At 43.7% G+C, this 19425-nt stretch overlaps 1 protein-coding gene across 6 annotated transcripts in view; it reads right to left on the reverse strand.

Moving 5' to 3' along the window:
- LOC140212226 (adenosine kinase-like) overlaps nucleotides 1-19425 on the reverse strand; it is a 297931-nt gene that overhangs the window by 182172 nt on the left and 96334 nt on the right. For 4 of the 6 annotated variants that reach the window (XM_072282952.1, XM_072282953.1, XM_072282949.1 and 1 more), the window contains exon 4: nucleotides 2335-2428. In XM_072282952.1, coding sequence (XP_072139053.1) covers nucleotides 2335-2428 — 94 coding nt within the window. The remainder of the gene's footprint in view (nucleotides 1-2334; nucleotides 2429-19425) is intronic. The other 2 variants (XM_072282954.1, XM_072282950.1) reach the window with 1 other exon arrangement.

The raw sequence follows: 19425 nt of genomic DNA on the forward strand, positions 1-19425 counted from the left end.
GGTGGAGGGGCAGGTACTGTTGAGGAAACAGGTAGGCTGCAGAAGGACTTAGATTAGGAGAATGGGCAAAAGAGTGGCAAATGAAATACAATGGTGGAAAATGTATACTCATGCACTTTGGTAGTAAGAATAAATGGGCAGACTATTTTTTAAACAGGGAGAAAATCTGAAAATCTAAGATGCAAAGGAACTTGGGATTCCTTGTGCAGGACACCCTAAAGGTTGGTAGTGAGGAAAGTAAATGCAATGTTAGCATTCATTTCAAGAGGTGTTGAATACAAGAGCAGGGATGTGATGCTGAGGCTTTATAAGCCACTGGTGAGGCTTTATAAGCCACTGGTGAGGCTTTACCCTGAGTACTGTGAACAATTTTGGGCTCCTCATCCAAGAAAAGATGTGCTGGTATTGGAGAGGGTTCAGAGGAGGTTCACAAACATCATTCTGGGAATGAGAGGGTTATCATATGAGGAACATTGCTTTAAGGCCTTGGTGGGGGAGTCTCTGACAAGAAGGAACAGCCTCAGCATGAAGGGGAATCCATTTAAAACAGAGATGCAGAGAAATTTCTTTAGCCAGCGGATGGTGATTTTGTGGAATTTATCACCACAGGCAGCTATAGCAGCTAGGTGGTTGGGTGTATTTAAGGCAGAGCTTGATTGGGCCTTGATTGGACACGACATCAAAGGTTACGGGGATAAGACCGGGGAGTGGGGCTGAGGAGGGGAAGAAAGGATCAACTATGATTGAATAGTGGAGCAGACTCGATGGGCCAAATGGTCTAATTCTACCCCTATGTCTTATAATTGTGGTCTTATAATTTGTCAGTTACCTACGCTATTCATAATATCAGGAATCTTTGTATCATCTGCAAATTTCCTAACCCACACATCTACAATTTCAACCAGGTCATTCATTTACATTACAAACTGCAGAGATCCCAGCTTGGATCCCCATGGAACACGACTAAGCACAGACCTCCAGCTAGAATAAATCCTTTTAACTATTACACTCTATGTTCTATGGCAAGCCAATTCTGAATCCAAAGTGGCCAATTCACCATTGATCCCATGCCTCATAATCTTCTGGATGGGCCTCCCATGAGGGACCTTGACAAATGCCTTTGAAAAATCCATGTACACAACATCCACAACTCTTCCCTCATCAATCACCTTGTCAAAAACTCAATGAAGTTAGGAAGGCACGACTTGCCCCACACAAAGCCATACTGACTCTTCCTATTTAGGCCAAGGTTTTCCAAATACTCATAAATCCTATCTTTAAAAATTCTCTCTAGTTACTTCCCTAACATTGACGAGATTCACCGGTCTAGTTTCCAGGATTATCTCTAGTTCCCTTCTTTAATAATGAAACAAATGGAATTCTTGGTCAGGCCCAGCGATTTATTCACCTTTATGTGGTTCGAGACCGCCAGGCCCTCCTCCTTTATATTGCGGGTGTTTGAGGACATCATTGTCCTTTTCCCTGAATTCCGTAGCTTCCATGACCTCAACGGACGTTCAGATCTCGCTCACCTCCAGTGGCTGCACACAGAGGCATCCTTAAGGGAGCCATTCTCTCTAGTTAGCTTTTTGCTTTTAACATCTTCATTGAAAACCTTAGGATTCTCCTTTACCTTCCCTGTCAAAGCTACCTCATGTCCTCTTTTTTCACCTCATCATTTGCCTCTTAAGTGTACGCCTACATTAGTTATCCTCTTCAAATTTGCTTGATCTCAGCTGCCTATAGCCGACTAGAGCCTCAATATCCCTCGTTAACCAGCGTTCTTCACCTGCCAATTTTGCCCTTCACTCTAACAAGATCATGGTGGCACTGAACTCGCCCTATTCCACTTTTAAAATCCTCTAACGACTGTCCCTTTACATGCAAACAGCTCCTCCCAATCAACCTTTGCAAGTTCATATCTAATGTTTTCAAAATTAGCCTTGCCTCATTCAGGACTAACTTGTGGACCAGTTCTAGCTGTCCATAACTACTATAAGACTAATACAATTAAATTCAAAGTTCGAAGTACATTTATTATTGAAGTAGTCCTACATTATACAACCTTGTGACTTATCTCCTTACAGGCAACCACAAAACAAAGAAACCCAAAAGAACCCATAAAAAACACAATCACCCAATATGCAGACAGAAAAACAAAACAAATTGTCTAAATAATAAAAATAAGCAAATAGCATTCTGTCTCCACAAAACAACATTGGGAGTTTGAGGCTAAGTTATACAAATGCTACAGGTTAAAGTGTTAGCATCGTAAGTGTAGTATTAGCATATTCAACTAGAAAGAGATCGAGAAAGTTTATTATCTGAGTTCACCTGGAACAGACTGACCTGGGCTACTTTGACTGAATTCTGTGTGGAGCCACCCGCACGATATTCCACTTTGAACTTACTCACAAGTTCATCAAACCTGCAAAAAAAATACAAACCAAGAGTTAGATGCTGCATAGGGTGATTCAGCCAAATGAAAGGAACCAAGTTGGACCAGGTAAGATTCTCTGACAGTGGATCTGTTCTCATTATATGTTCAACAACAGGCCACTGCAAATTTAATTTTACAGCTGGTCTACATTCTAAAAGTTAGACTCAAAGTAAAATGCATTACTCATATCCATTATTACACTGCCTGGCATTTTAATCACCTACATTTCATGCCCTTTACTGGGTAGATTTGTGTGTTCATAAGACCATAGACATAGGAGCAGAATTAAAGAAGTTGGTGCTGAACAGCAACTCCTTTGCTTGAATCTTAGGAAGCAGCTTTATTTCTAACTTTGGTAACTTTTTTTTCCCTTTTCAGGGTGTGGAGGGTTCTTCTAAAGACCCTGACCTGGGGTTACATTCTGACTTCGGTTCTTTGCAGGAATGGGACCTGCTCTCAGGGCCTCACCACCGGCTGCATTTTGATGTCCCAAGGATGCAGCCTGGAAGACAAGCACGCCTTCAGAGTTCCAGGATTTCGTGGCTCCAGGGACGTGCTGATTCTAGGCTGGTGCACTGATTAAGGTATTGCAGGAGAACACAGAACATCGCGAGCTGCTGGGAGTTGTGTGTCTGGACAGCTGCGCCTTTTTGGTGCTGACTTCCAGGCGCAGAGCTCGGAAAAAGCCACACAACAGATTTTTAACATCGTAACTCAGTGAGTTGTTTGTTATGTCTCCTCCCTTGCTGTGAAACGGGGACACCTCTTTTTCCCTTATGAGGGAGGGGTGGGGGAGAGAGGAGAGAGGAGAGAGGAGAGAGAGAGAGAGAGAGAGACAGACAGAAACAGAGAGAGACAGAGACACAGCCAATGGTATGTCTAATTATCAGGTGAGCCTGTAGTTTTTGGGTACTGTAAGCCTGTGTCTTTACTGATGCTTTGCTGTACGCTTGAGTGCTCAGTGGAGGGTGCTGATGCTTTTCTGCTGGTGGGGACGAGGGCAGCGGAGGGCTAGGTGCCTTGCTGCTGCTTATGCATGGGAGGTTGTGTTGGGGTTCTAATGTTTTAACTGTCATTCATTCTTTGGGGCACTCCACTATTTTTGTGGATGTCTGCAAAGAAAAAGAATTTCAGGATATATATAGAATACATTTCTCTAACATTAAATGCACCTATTGAAACCTGTGGAAATGAGGCCACTTGGCCCATTGACTTTTCTTCACTATTCCATCATGGCTGATTTATTATCCCTCTCAACTTCATTCTCTTGCCTTCCCTCCATAATCTTTGACACCCTAACTAACCAAGAACCTACAAAGTTAAATATACTCAGAGACCTCCACAGCTGTCTGTGACAATAAATTCCACAAATTATTCACCCTCTGGCTAAAGAAATTCTTTCTCATCTCTGTTTGAAATAGATGTCTCCCTATTTAGAATGTCCATTTGATAGATCCTAGACTTACCCGCTATAGGAAAAATCCTCTCCACATGCACTCTGTCGAGGCCTTTCAATATTTGATAGGTCTCAATGAGATCGCCCCCTCATTCTTCTAAACACCGAATACAGGCTCCTTGTATGTAAACCCCTTCATTCTCTGAATCATTCTTATGAACCTCCTCTGGATCCTCTCCAATACCAGTGCACCTTTTCTTAGATAAGAGGCTCAAAACTACTTACAATACTTCAAGTGTGGTCTGACTAATACCTCAGCATCACTAACATACAACATAAAATCACTGACCAATTTGGTATCCATGTTAGAATCTTTCCTACAATAGCATGGACTCTTAAGCAACACACATCAAAGTTGCTAGTGAACGCAGCAGGCCAGGCAGCATCTCTAGGAAGAGGTACAGTCGACGTTTCAGGCCGAGACCCTTCGTTAGTCCTGATGAAGGGTCTCGGCCTGAAACATCGACTGTACCTCTTCTTAAAGATGCTGCCTGGCCTGCTGTGTTCACCAGCAACTTTAATGTGTGTTGCTTGAATTTCCAGCATCTGCAGAATTCCTCATGTCTGCATGGACTCTTATCTTGTTAAGCAGTCACATGTGTGGCACCTTGTCAAAAGCCTTCTGAAAATTCAAGGAAACATCCATTGACTCTCTTGTCCATCTTACCTGTTATTTCCTCAAAAAAGTCCAACAGGTTTGTCAGGCAAAATTTCCCCTCAAGGTAGATACTTAGTATCCCAAAAACTCATCCTTAATAATAGACAACATCTTTCCAATCACTGAAATCAGGCTCTGGCCTATAATCTCCTTTCTTCTGCCTCATCCCTTCTTAAAGAGTGGAGTGACATTTGCAATTTTCCAGTCCTCAGAAGCCATTCTAGGTCATTACTAATGCTGCCACAATCTCTTCAGCATCCTCTTTCTGAACCCTGGGATGCAGACCATCTGGCCCAGAGGACTATCTACTTCAGACCTTTCAGCTTCCCTTGCACCTGCTCCTTTGTGCAAACAGTATACGGTTTTGGTTGCTTCATTTCCTAAACTTAATTAATGAGCTGTAGCCACTTGTGAGTGCATCGTACAAAGATAAAATAGAATGTGGTTGAAAGGATGATTACTGATACTTAAAGAATTTTCAACTGCTCAACTTTCATAAAAGTCCATTGGCACTGAAAGTCAGGTTATAACCTTTCCACTAACTTTATGCAAGAAATCTCCCTGCTTAGATCTGAAACAAGATTTTTGTTTCGGCACCTGTGGCTATCATTTGTGATACCGAAAGAGATTATCAACTGAACTCACCCCTAATTACAGTACTGTAGCTTTTATACCCCTGCTGATCGCCCTTTAGCCTCACCCTGCCCTTCCCCCACCACTTACCTGGCCTCATCTGCCACTTTTATTTCTTTGTCTGTTTCCACCAGCTTCCCAGCTCCTCCTCTCCCCACAGTTCTATTTGCCAATCATCCCTAGCCCACTTTATTACTGATTGGGACCTGTCTCACCTTCCATCCCTTTTTATACTGGCTATCTTCCCTATCAACACAGTTTCTACCTGAAACATAGAACATTTCTTCCTGTCTCCACAGATGCTAATTGACTTGCTGAGTTTTTGCAGAGGTTTGTATTCTGGCCCTCGTCCCAGCATCCACAGTCTCTAGTATCACACTAATTGTTTTGTTCTGTCTACACATGTACTGCCTGTTAGTTGTGGATGCAAGAATCAATGGCAATTTCTCGGGACACAAAGTCTTCAATTTGCCTACTGCAGCAACAGATCCACAGTAGATACCATCTCATTGGCTCTTCACTCGACCCTAGAACAACTGGACAATGCACACATCAGGATGCTCTTTATCGACTTCCGCTCAGCATTCAATACCATCATCCCTTCAAAACTAATTAATAAGCTCCAAGACATTGGCTTTGTGGGAGAAGCCAGAGAAGGGTAGTAGATGGTTGCCTCTCTGCCAGGAAGCCTGTGACTGGTAAAGTGCTTCAGGGATTGGTGCTGGATCCATTGTTGTTTGTCATCTATATCAACGATCTGGATCATAACATGTTAAACTGGATAGCAAATTTGCAGATGACACCAAGACGGTGGGTGTAGTGGACATTGAGAGAGACTATCAGAGCTTGCAGCGGGATCTGGACCAGCTAGAAAAATGGGTTGAAAAGTGGCAGATGGAATTTAATGCAGAAAAGAACATGGTGTTGCACTTCGGTAGGACCACCCAGGGCAGGTCTTACACTGTGAACAGAAAAGCACTGAGGACTGCGGTAGAACAAAAGGATCTGGGAATACAGATTCGTAATTCATTGCAAGTGGCAGCACAGGTAGATGGATTCATAAAGCAAGCTTTTGGCACATTGGCTTTCATAAATCAAAGGTTTTACTACAGGTGATGGGATGTTATGTTGAAGTTGTATAAGATGTTGGTGAGGCCTAATTTGGAATATTGTATGCAGTTTTGGTCACCTACCTACAGGAAAGATGTAAATAAGTTGAAACAGTACAGAGAAAATTTACAAGGATGTTGTCAGGACTAGAGGACCTGACTAATGAGGAAAGATCGAATAGGTTAGGACCTTATTCCTTGGAACATAGAGATTGAGGGGAGATTTGATGGAGTATACAAAATTATGAGGGGTACTGAGGTTGGGTGGGGCTACAACCAGAGGTCATGGGTTAAGGGTGAAAGGTGAAAAGTTAATTGTTCTGCACAGATTAGATGGGCCAAAGGGCCTGTTTCTTTGTTGTACTTTTCTATGACTTTAAAATTATAATCCATCTGCCATCATGCAAGGTGATTCTTTCCTGGAGAATGAACCTTCCTAGCTACAGTGCATACAAGGACTGTAAAAACAAACTGTATAAATGGACAGGCACTCTAGCATTAACACCAATATTATTTAGACATTCAGTATAACTAACAACAATAAAAACATTTACAAGTTAGTGTGCAATTCCATGTGACAATGACAAGTCCTCACAACAATCAGAAGAAATCATATGCAAGAGATAAACTTACCAACAACTAACTTCCATTTGGACCAAAGTATCTTTGCTGATGGAGTCTACAGCAAAAACAGCAGACAAGCTGAACAGCCCAACAAGTCCTTACTGACCATGGTGTCCAACCAGTTAGTCTCAATTTCCTGTGTTTGGCCCATATCCCTCTAAACTATGCCCCTCCATGTGCTTCTTAAATGATACTGTTGTACCCCTCAAGCATTTCCTCTGGCAGCTCATTTCATATATTTACCCACCCTCTGCATGAAAAAGTTGCCCTCAGGTCCCTTTTAAATCTTTTCCCTCTCATCCTAAATTGCCTGCTTGCTTTGGACTCCTGTACCCTAGGGAAAAGACCATCCACCTTACTTATGCGTCTCATTATCTTAAACATTTCTATAAGTTTTCAAAATCAGAATCAGGTTTATTAACAAATTTCACATCACATGCCGGTGATAATAAAAGTTACCTTTCAATCTCTAATACCCTACCATTCAAAACTAAGTCCCAGGCAGGTTTGACATTCCAAAATGCATCATCTCACACTAATGTGGCATCAAAATCCATTTGCTACTTTCCTAACTGATTTAGATTGCATCCTCCTCACCCTAATCTATGATAACCTTCTTCACTATGAACAAAATGTACTGCTGAGGCTTTATGAGGTGTCTGGAATATTGTGAGCAATTTTGGCCTCCGTATCTAACGAAAAATGTTACGGCCTCGGAGATGGGCCAAAGAAGACTCACATGAATGATTCTGGGAATGAAGGGCTTAATGTCTGAGGAGCATTTGATGACTCTGAACCTGCATTCAATTAAGTTCAAATGGTTGAGGGAGGATCTCATTGAAACTTAGTGAATACTGAAAGGCTGGGATAGTGTGAACATGGAGAATATGGGTTTAAGATGGCACTGGTGAAACATAGGAACACCATACTGGCAACAAACAAATTTGATAACTACTATATTAATCACATTTTTCAGGACAAAGATCACTGTAACCAATTACCTGTAAGATCCCTTTTGGAGTTGAGCTTTTGAACTGTCTGTATGACACGGCACTTTTGTGGTGTGAATTTAAGTTGCAACGGTGCAGGATGGCTGCAGCGTCGTGTGTATGTGCCAAATTGAGGCAGTGGGACCTGGGCCCGAACCCAAGAGCGAGGAATAAGCTAATTTTTGGCCATTGCTGGAGCTGAATTGAAGCCAATTTAAAGTGGCAGATCCATGTTGAGGTGAAGCGAGGCAGAGTTGAAGCAGCGCATCCCAGGCCCAACAGTGAGGAACGAGCTGATGTTTGGCTGATTAAGCACCAGGTCAGATCGAAAAGGTCAGAATGTTAGGGTCGGTGTGCAGTTTGCTGACCAGTGAGGTTTACTCATCTCTGCGCTGAACTGTGACTGTGGCCTGGATCAGCTGCAGTGATGACCGGCTTCGTGGCTGTGAACTCAGTTTTGTTAACTTTAGTTCTGAATGTTATTTGTTTACTTCTTACCGTTTGCATGATTTGTTCTTTTTTTTGTACATTAAGTGTTTGATGGTCTTTTTAAAATGGTTTTTATTGAGTTTCTTTGTTTTATGGCTGCCTGTAAGGAAACAAATCTTGTGGTTGCATATAGTATAATTATATACCTTGAACTTTGAGAAAACATACCCTTTAATAGCACAGCCCTTCTGGTTCTACCGTCTCATGGTTGAGAGGTTGTTCCTGAACCTGGTTGTGTGGGTACTGAGGCTTCTGTACCTTCTTCCTGATGGCAGCAGCAAGAAGAGAGCATGGCCTATATGGTGTGGGTCCTTGATGATGGATGCTGCTTTCCTATGATACCACTCCTTGTAATGTGCTCAGTGGTGGGGAGGGTTTTATCTGTGATGGGGAGGGCTTTATCTGTGATGGACTGGGCTGTATCCACTACTTTTCTTCACTAGGCTGTAAAGCAACAAGTCAGTATACTCTCCACCATGCATCTATGGAAGTTTGTCAGCTTCTGCAAACTTCTAAGAAAGTAGAGGCGCTGCCATGCTTCTTTATACTGGCACTTACATGCTGGACCCAGGACAGATTCCTGAAATGATAACATCGAGGAATTTGAAATTGCTGACCCCTCTCCACCTCTGATCCCCCAATGAGGACAGGGTCATGGAGCCCTGCTTTCCTCCTCCTGTAGTCAATAATCAGCTCTTTTGTTCTGCTGACATTGATTGAGAGGCTGCTGTTGGGGCACTACTCAGTCAGATTTTCAATTTCACGCCTATATGTTAATTCATCACCACCTTTGATTTAGCCAACAACAGTGGTATCATCAGCAAATTTAATTATGGCATTGGAGCTGTACTTATCCTCACAGTCATAAGTATAAACCGAGTAAAGCAGGGGGCTAAGCACACAGCCTTGTGGTGCACCTGTGCTGATGATGATTGTGGAGATGTTGTTGCCAATTCAAACTGACTGGGGTCTGCAAGTGACGAAATAGAGGATCCAGTTGCACAAGGAGGTATTAGACCTATATCTCGGAGCTTATTGATTAGTTATGAGGCATTGATTGCAATGAATGCAGAGCTGTAGTCAATGTAGAGCAACCCAATGTATGCATCTTCACTATCCAGATGTTCCATGGTTGAGTGAAGAGCCAATGAATGGCATTTGCTGTTGACCAGTTGTGACAGCAGGCAAATTGGAGCAGATCCAAGTCACTCCTCAGGCAGGAGTAGATATGTTTCATTATCAACCTCTCAAAGCACTTTATCACAGTGGATGTAAGTGCTACTGGACGATAGGCATTGAGGCAGGTTATCACATTCTTCATGGGCACTGAATTGAACTGAATTGACTTTATTACTTATATCCTTCATATATACATGAGGTGTAAAAATCTTTATGTTACGTCTCCTTTCAAATGTGCAATGTGCAATTATAGTAATTTATAATAAATATTATGTGCAACAGGACAGTCAATATAACAAGTTGAATTAAAGAGTCTGATGGCCTGGTGGAAGAAGCTGTCCAAGAGCCTATTGGTCCTGGCTTTTATGCTGCAGTACCGTTTCCCAGATGGTAGGAGCTAGAACAATTTGTAGTTGGGGTGACTCAGGTCTCCAATGATCCTTCAGGCCCTTTTTACACACCTGTCTTTGTAAATGTCCTGAATTGGGGGAAGTTCACATCTACAGATGTTGCTGGGCTGTACACACCATTCTCTGCAGAGTCCTGTGATTGCGAGAAGTACAGTTCCCATACTAGGCAGTAATGCAGCCAGTCAGGATGCTCTCAATCGTGCCCCTATAGAAAGTTCTTAGAATTTGGGGGGCCATGCCAAACTTCTTCAGCCGTCTGAGGTGCAAGAGGCACTGTTGTGCCTCTTTCATCACACAGTCGGTATGTACAGGCCACGTGAGAACCTCGGTGATGTTTATGCCAAGGAACTTAAAGCTGTTCACCCTCTTAACCCCAGATCCATTGGTGTCTATAGGGTTTAGCCTGTCTCCATTCCTCCTTTAGTCCACAATCAGCTCCTTTATTTTTGTAATGTTGAAGGAGAGGTTGTTTTCTTGACACCACTGTGTCAGGATGATGACTTCCTCTCTGAAGGCTGCCTCATTATTATTTGAGATTAAGCCAATCAGTGTGGTGTCATCAGCAAATTTAAATAGCAGATTGGAGCTGTGTGTGGCAACAGTCATGTGTCTACAGAGAGTAAAGGACGGGGCTTAGTACACAGCCCTGAGGGGCATCTGTGTTGAGGATCAGAGGGGCAGAGGTGAGGGAACCCACTCTTACCACCTGCTGGTGATCGACAGGAAGTCTAGGATCCAGCTACACAAGGCAGGGAGAAGGCCAAGGTCTCTGAGCTTCTTGTTGAGCCTGGAGGGAATTATGGTGTTGAATGCTGAACTGTAGTCCAAGAACAGCATTCTCACATAAGCATCCCTCTTCTCCAGATGTGTAAGGACAGTGTGTAGAGCTGTGGCTATTGCATCGTCTTTCGATCAGTTGTGTCGGTAGGTGAATTGTAGGGGGTCCAGTGTGGGTGGTAGCAAGCTGCAGATGTAGTCCTTGACCAGCCTCTCAAAGTATTTGCTTATTATTGAGGTGAGTGCGACAGGACGCCAGTCATTCAGACATGTTACCTTGGTCTTTTTAGGTACAGGGACAATGGTGGATGTTTTGAAGCTGGAGGGCACTCTACACTGGGAGAGGGAGAGATTAAAAATGTCTGTAAACACACCTGCCAGTTGTGCCATGCACATCCTGAGTACTCCTGGGATGCCGGATGCTGGTATAACTGAACCCTGCTTGAAACAGGTGGGTACCTCAAACTGAAGTGAGAACTTAAATATATCAGTGAACAATCCAGTTAGTTGATTAGCACAGGTCTTCAGTACTCAGACACACCATGGCGATGATGTGGTATTTTTTTAGCCAGATACTTTCCAAGGTTTCATCTTTCTCGAAGGATGCTTGTACATCGGCCTCAGAGACTGAAATCACAAGGTTCTTGGGGGATGTGGGGGCTTCGTGATGGTGCCTCCATGTTTTGTTGGACAAATTGAGCATAAGAGGTATTGAGCTCATCTGGGAGCAAAACCTTGTTGCCACCTATGTTGTTTGGTTTTAATTCATAGGAGCCCTGCCATAACTGTCAATTCAAGTTTGTGATTTAAGTTTGGTTCGGAATTCAACCTTTGCATGCGAGATGGATTTCCAGAGGTTGGACATGGACCTCTTGTATTTTACTTGGACGTCAGACTAAGTAAAGGCTCTTGATTCACTGAGGGTTTCTGGTTTTAAAGCAATCTCTCTTTAAAACTGAGATGAGGTAGTATGTTTTACAGCAAGAGGGCAGTGAATCTATGGAACTAGGTGCCAGAAACAGCTGTGGAGGCCAAATCATTGGGTGTATTTGAGGCTGAGATTGACAGTTTCTTGATTGGTAAGCGGTTAAGGTTACAAGGTGACAGTGGGAAAATGGGGTTGAGTAAACAAACCAAAAGTAGCCATGATTGAATGGCAGGGCAGACCTAATGGGCTGAAATGCCTAATTCTGCTCCTATATCTTATGGTCTTACAGTGTGCCATCAATATAGTGGTAAATTACAAAATTTTTAATTGTTTCTGATTTTGTGAACATTTCTCTTCCATCTTCAAATCTGGCACCAACAATCCAACACATCCTGACCTGTTTGGAGCTCCTCCTCAACTTCACACATGAGTATTTGAGGAAGAAAGTTTTTTCACTCAGTGCTGGCTGCAACCTGGAAACTTCAACTTCTCTGAGAAGTTGAAGGAGACCGGTACTCTCACATTTAAAAAGCATTTGGATGAGCACTTGAATTGCCAAGACAGAGGAGTGCTAGTAAATTAGATAAATAGGTACTTGACAGAGCACATCACAGAGCCTGATGAATGGTCTCGGACTGCTTATTCCTTTCCATGGATGCTGCCTGACTCCTGAGTTTCTCCACCATTTTGTATGTGTTGATCTGGATTTCCAGCATCTGCAGAGTCTTGTGTATTTATCACAGGACCTACTTCTGTACATTATGACTTCATGATTCTATGTAGTTTTTAAACATGTAATAGCTTGTCAATTTTGAGCCTAACTTTCCAGGAGCTCCTTTTCAATGTTCAACAGGTTCCTGCTGCTTCCACAGTACCAAAAGTGAGGTGAAGTCAGGGCAGTAAGAATCGTCTGCATGGACTTTGGCAGGCCTTTGACAAAATGGTACATGGTGCTGAGCCAAATGGCTAGATCACCTGGGATACAAGGTGAGCTAGCCAAATAGATACAAAATTGCTTTGGTGGAAAGTGGTAGTAGAGGGATGTTATTCGTACTAGAGAGCTGTGACCATTGATGTCCTGCAGGGATCAGTGTTGGGTCCACTGTTGTTTGTCATCATTATTAACAATTTGGATGATAATATTCTAAACATGGTTAGTAAGTTTGCAACACACACAAAATGCTGGAGGAACTCAGCGGGCTAGGCAGCAGCTATGGAAAAAATTATAGTCGACGTTTTGGGCCAATATCCTTCCACAAGACTGGAGGAAAAAAAGTTGAGTAGCTTTGAAAGGTGGGGGGAGGGGCAAAAGAAATGCCAGGCAATAGGTGAAATTTGGAGGGGGAGGGATGAAGCAAAGAACTAGGAAGTTGATTGGTGAAAGACAGAAGACCATGGAAGAAAGGAGGGGAGGAGGGGGAGGAACACCAGAGGGAGGTGATGGGTGGGCAAGGAGGTAACATGAGAGAGGGACGAGGGGATGGGAAATGGTGAAGGGTGGGGAGGTGGGTGGAGGCATTACTGGAAGTTTGAGAAATCAATGTTCATGCTTTCAGGTTAGAGGCTACCCAAACAGAATATAAGGTGTTGCTCCTCCAACCTAAGTGTGGCCTTATCCCGACAGTGGAGGAGATGATGAATTCCCATTCTGATCGGAGATAATTGATGTAGATTTGTTGATCAGCTTTGGCAATTAATTTAAGTATCAGATCCAAACAGAAAGCGGAGAAACACTCAGAGGCAGAAAGCTCTGAAAACTTGATCAAAGGATGGGTAACAATGTTGGTAGAAGATCCGGGAGAAACTTGCCAAGACAAACATTAATGATCTGAAGGAACCTGAAGGAAGTAAATACTCGGTTTCCTTCAAGTGCTGTGACAGTATGAAATAAACAAGCGATTAGATTATTGGTAACATGTACATTGTAATATACAGTGAAAAGTGGTATTTGTGTCAACTCAAATGAGCAAGGATTGTGCTGGGTAGCCCAAAAGTCTCACCATGCTTTTGGCACCAACAAAATATGCCAATACCTCAAATCCTAACCATACAATTTAGGATGTGGGAGGAAACCGGAGCATCAGAAGGAAACCCACACTGTTATGACAATGCACAAACTCCTTACCTTGACTACTGAGGCCCCACCTTGAGTATTGTGAACAGTTTTGGGCCCTTCATCTTAGAAAAGATATGCTGGCACTGGAGAGGGTCCAGAGGAGGTTCACAAAGATGTTTCCAGGCATGAAATGGTTATCATATGACAGCTCTGGGTCTGTATTCACTGGAACAGAAGGATAAGGGGGGATCTCATTTAAACTTTTTGAATGTTGAAAGGCCTATTCAGTGTAGATGTGGAAAGGATGCTTCCCATGGTGGGATAGTCTACGACAAGAGGACGCAGCTTCAGGATAGAGGGGTGCCCTTTCAAAACAAAGATGCAGAGAAATTTCTTTAGCCAAGGGGGTGGTGAATTTCTGGAATTTGTTGCCACATGCAGCTGTGGAGGCCAGGTTGTTGGGTATATTGATAGGTTTTTGATTGGACATGGCATCAAAGGTTACGGGGAGAAGGTTGGCATTTGGGGTTGAGGAGGAGAAGAAAAAAGGATCAGCCTTGATTGAATGGCGGAGCAGACTCGATGGGCCAGATGGCCTAATTCTGCTCCTATGTCTTCTGGTCTTACAGATATCATAGGGAATTGAAAGCCGATCCTGCAGCTGGTGCTGTAAAGCGTTGCGCTAACCACAATGCTAATGTCTGTAAAACCACAAGATCACAAAATTAAAAGTTTGGTTCTAACTGGGTGGGATACTTGAAGAAGCAATGAGTCAGATTTGTGGCAGTTACTAGGTTAACAGAATGTAAACAATTCAGTCGGCAGTACTTTGCAGCATAAAATCATTGCTGCCCTCTGCTGTGAGAAACTCAAAGCTTTAAAGTCCAATACCATATTCAAGATTATGTGCAACTAGAAATGTATATTTCATCAGCTTTTTCAGCATCGCTACACAGAATTGTTGCGATAGTGAGAATATTGTTATAAACCTTATATTTCATTTTAAGTTATCTACCTAGCTTTACAAAAACAAAGTTGCAGCTGAAGCCATTTCATGTGTTACCAAGTAACAGTGTATTCAGCACACCTTTAACGCAAACATTTACATTATTACCTCATTTAACATCTCCAGCTTACAGGAAAGGACATGTTGAAAACTGCACTAACATTCTGTCGTAATATCTACATTCTCCATACAGTGCCTGTGGGCATTAACCGCAATCCAGAACATTCTGTCAAAGCACCCTTTCCCACAAGTCTCCTGTTACAAGAACCAAGTTCACTTGATTTGTGTATTAATGATAATGATCTAAAAAGGTCTCTGTTTTATGCTTAATTATTAGCACAAAAGCACTACCATTCACACAGCTATAGTATCAGATACTGCTGTTAACATTTTTTCATGGTTAGTTCACCATAAAAAGAATGAAACCTAGTCTGCTTTCTGTTGTACTTACTTTTTAAATCATTAAGCATTTAAAGTTGGCTTTTGTCAAACTGTAAACCCATCAAAGGGAACAGCTGATCAGCAGATCAATGCAATCCATACATCATATATGAAAAGACGCAATGGAGTCCTACTGAATAAAGCAGATTATCTTCATAAATTCCCCACAATATTACGGTACAAAGTACAAATTTTAAAGGAGGTTGAATGTAGGTCAGTAAAGCAGTAAATAAAACAAATGCTTTGTAAATGTCAAAAACTATGAAGATGGCGCAAGCGAACAATGAGACCAACAGCAACATCCCACAGACAGTTCACAAAACTACTTATTTTACTTCTTTCAAATATGATTCACTACGCATGAGCCTGTATTTTACATTTTGATGGTATGTTTTTGGACCGATTGAGTGATCTGGCACTTTGCTGTCTCCGTGGGAGTTTGGTGACGTTTGGAGCGCAGTGTGTGCTGGCCTGAAAGCCTGGAGTCAAGCCCATGATCGACTCCATTGCTTTTCTAAGATCAAGGCGTCGAGTAAGGTTGAAGTTGACGAGGACAAGAGTGCAGGATGGGTGGTATGTTTGAAGATAAATAGAGGGATAGCTCAAGCGAAGCGGCCTGTGGAAAGCAGCCAGTGAGTGCGTTGGCTAGTGAAGGAGTGGAGCTTTGAGGCTTTGACTCGAGAGGCTTCAACGAGAAGAGGCGGAGGACAAGCTTGCTCGCAGTTGGTCTTTACAATGTCTCCTGAGACGGTGATGTGCCTCTCATGTGAGGTGTGGCAGTCTTGGGGGAACGCCCCTCTCCTGCAGAGTCACATCTGCCAGAAGTGCATGCGGCTGGGCGATCTGGAAGACCATGTAAGGAATCTGGAGCAGCACCTGGATGACCTTCGACTCATAAGGGAGAATGAGGCAGTCATAGATGAGAGCTACAGGGAGGTAGTCACACCTAGGCTGTCGGAAGCGGGTCGTTGGGTGACAGTCAGAGGGGGGAAAGCGAAGGTGAGCAGACAGGTAGTGCAGAGCACCCCGTAGCCATTCCCCTGAATAATAAGTTTACCGCCCTGGATACTGTTGGCGGGGACGACTGACCAGGTGTGAGCCACGGTGGCAGGGCCTCCAGCACTGAGTCTGATCCGGTGGCACAGAAGCGTGGGACGGAGAAGAGGAGAGCTGTTGTCATTGGAGACTCTATAGTCAGGGGAGTAGACAGGAGATTTTGTGGACGTGAGAAGGACACCCGCATGGTTTGTTGTCTCCCGGGTGCCAGGGTCCGGGAGCATGACATCCTGGTACGAGAGGGAAAGCAACCAGAAGTCGTGATACATGTTGGGACCAGCGACCTAGGGAGGAAGAGGGATGAGGTCCTGAAGTGTGAGTTTCGGGAACTAGGCAGAAGGCTGAAGAACAGGACCTCAAGGGTGGCGTTCTCAGGATTGCTGCCAGTGCTACATGACATTGATGGTAAGAATTGGAGGAGATGGCAGTTGAATGCGTGGCTGAGGAGTTGGTGCAGGGAACAGGGTTTTAGATTATTGGATCATTGGGATCTCTTCTGGGGAAGGTGGGACCTGTACAGATTGGATGGGTTGCACCTAAACTCGAGGGGGAGCAATATCCTTGCAGGTAGGTTCGCTGGCATGGTTCGGGAGGGTTTAAACTAATTTGTGAGGGGGATGGGACCCAGAGCAATAGAGCAGTGAAAGAACTGCATGGAGTAAAGCCAGGTCTAACATATAGCAACGCATATCAAAGTTGCTGGTGAACACAGCAGGCCAGGCAGCAACTTTGATGTGTGTTGCTTGAATTTCCAGCATCTGCAGTATTCCTGTTGTCTAACATATAGAGAGGCTTTGAGGAAAGAGAAGCAGAATAAACGGCATAAAGACAGTAAGGTAGAAGGGCTGAAATGTGTATACCTCAATGCAAGAAGCATCAGGAACAAAGGTGGTGAACTGAGAGCTTGGATACATACATGGAATTATGATGTAGTGGCCATTACAGAGACTTGGCTGGCACCAGGGCAGGAATGGATTCTCAATGTTCCTGAATTTCAGTGCTTTAAAAGGGATAGAGATGGGGGGATAAAGGGGAGGAGGGGTGGCATTACTGGTCAGGGATACTATTACAGCTACAGAAAGGGTGGGTAATGTAGCAGGATCCTCTTTTGAGTCAGTATGGGTGGAAGTCAGGAACAGGAAGGGAGCAGTTACTCTATTGGGGGTATTCTATACGCCCCCTAGTAGCAGCAGAAATACAGAGGAGTAGATTGGGAGGCAGATTTTGGAAAAGTGCAAAATTAACAGGGTTGTCATCATGTGTGACTTTAACTTCCCTAATATTGATTGGCACCTGATTAGTTCCAAGGGTTTAGATGGGGCAGAGTTTGTTATGTGTGTCCAGGACGGATTCCTGTCACAGTATGTGGACAGGCCAACCAGGGGGCATGCCATACTAGATCTAGTACTAGGTAATGAACCGGGTCAGGTCACAGATCTCCCAGTGGGTGAGCATCTGGAGGGCAGTGACCACTGCTCCCTGGCCTTTAGCATTAACATGGAAAAGGATAGAATCAGAGAGGACAGGAAAAGTTTTAATTGGGGAAGGGCAAATTATGAGGCTATAAGGCTAGAACTTGCGGGTGTGAATTGGGTTGATGTTTTTGCAGGGAAATGTACTATGGACATGTGGTCGATGTTTAGAGATCTCTTGCAAGATGTTAGGGATAAATTTGTCCCATTGAGGAAGATAAAGAAATGTAGGGTAAAGGAACCATGGGTGACTAGTGAGGTGGAAAATCTAGTCAGGTGGAAGAAGGCAGCATACATGAGGTTTAGGAAGCAAGGATCAGATGGGTCTATTGAGGAATATAGGGAGGCAAGGAAGGAGCTTAAGAAGGGGCTGAGAAGAGCAAGAAGGGGGCATGAGAAGGCCTTGGCGAGTAGGGTAAAGGAAAACCCCAAGGCATTCTTCAATTATGTGAAGAAAAAAAGGATGACAGGAGTGAAGGTAGGACTGATTAGAGATAAAAGTGAGAAGATGTGCCTGGAGGCTGTGGAAGTGAGCGAGGTCCTCAATGAATACTTCTCTTCGGTATTCACCAATGAGAGGGAACTTGATGATGGTGAGGACGATATGAGTGAGGTTGATGTTCTGGAGCATGTTGATATTGAGGAAGAGGAGGTGTTGGGAGTTGTTAAAATGCATCAGGACGGATAAGTCCCCAGGGCCTGACGGAATATTTCCCATGCTGCTCTACGAGGCGAGGGAAGAGATTGCTGAGCCTCTGGCTAGGATCTTTATGTCCTCGTTGTCCACGGGAATGGTACCGGAGGATTGGAGGGAGGCGAATGTTGTCCCCTTGTTCAAAAAAGGTAGTAGGGATAGTCCAGGTAATTATCTGCGGTGGGAAAGCTGTTGGAAAAGATTCTTAGAGATAGGATCTATGGGCATTTAGAGAATCATGGTCTGATCAGGGACAATCAGCATGGCTTTGTGAAGGGCAGATCGTGTCTAACAAGCCTGATAGAGTTTTCTGAGGAGGTGACCAGGCATATAGATGAGGGTAGTGCAATGGATGTGATCTATATGGATTTTAGTTAAGGCATTTGACAAGGTTCCACATGGTAGGCTTATTCAGAAAGTCAGAAGGCATGGGATCCAGGGACGTTTGGCCAGGTGGATTCAGAATTGGCTTGCCTGCAGAAGGCAGAGGATCGTGGTGAAGGGAGTACATTCAGATTGGAGGGTTGTGACTAGTGGTGTCCCACAAGATTATGTTCTGAGACCTCTACTTTTCGTGATTTTTATTAACGACCTGGATGTAGGGGTAGAAGGGTGGGTTGGCAAGTTTGCAGATGACACAAAGGTTGGTGGTGTTGTAGATAGTGTAGAGAATTGTCAAAGATTGCAGAGAGATAGGATGCAGAAATGGGCTGAGAAGTGGCAGATGGAGTTCAACCCCGAGAAGTGTGAGGTGGTACACTTTGAAAGGACAAACTCCAAGGCAGAGTACAAAGTAAATGGCAGGATACTTGGTAGTGTGGAGGAGCAGAGGGATCTGGGGATACATGTCCACAGATCCCTGAAGGTTGCCTCACAGGTGGATAGGGTAGTTAAGGAAGCTTATGGGGTGCTAGCTTTCATAAGTCAAGGGATAGAGTTTAAGAGTTGCGATGTAATGATGCAGCTCTATAATACTCTGGTTAGGCCACACTTGGAGTACTGTGTCCA

Source organism: Mobula birostris, chromosome 18 (genome assembly GCF_030028105.1).
Source record: "Mobula birostris isolate sMobBir1 chromosome 18, sMobBir1.hap1, whole genome shotgun sequence".
Taxonomy (NCBI): domain Eukaryota; kingdom Metazoa; phylum Chordata; class Chondrichthyes; order Myliobatiformes; family Myliobatidae; genus Mobula; species Mobula birostris.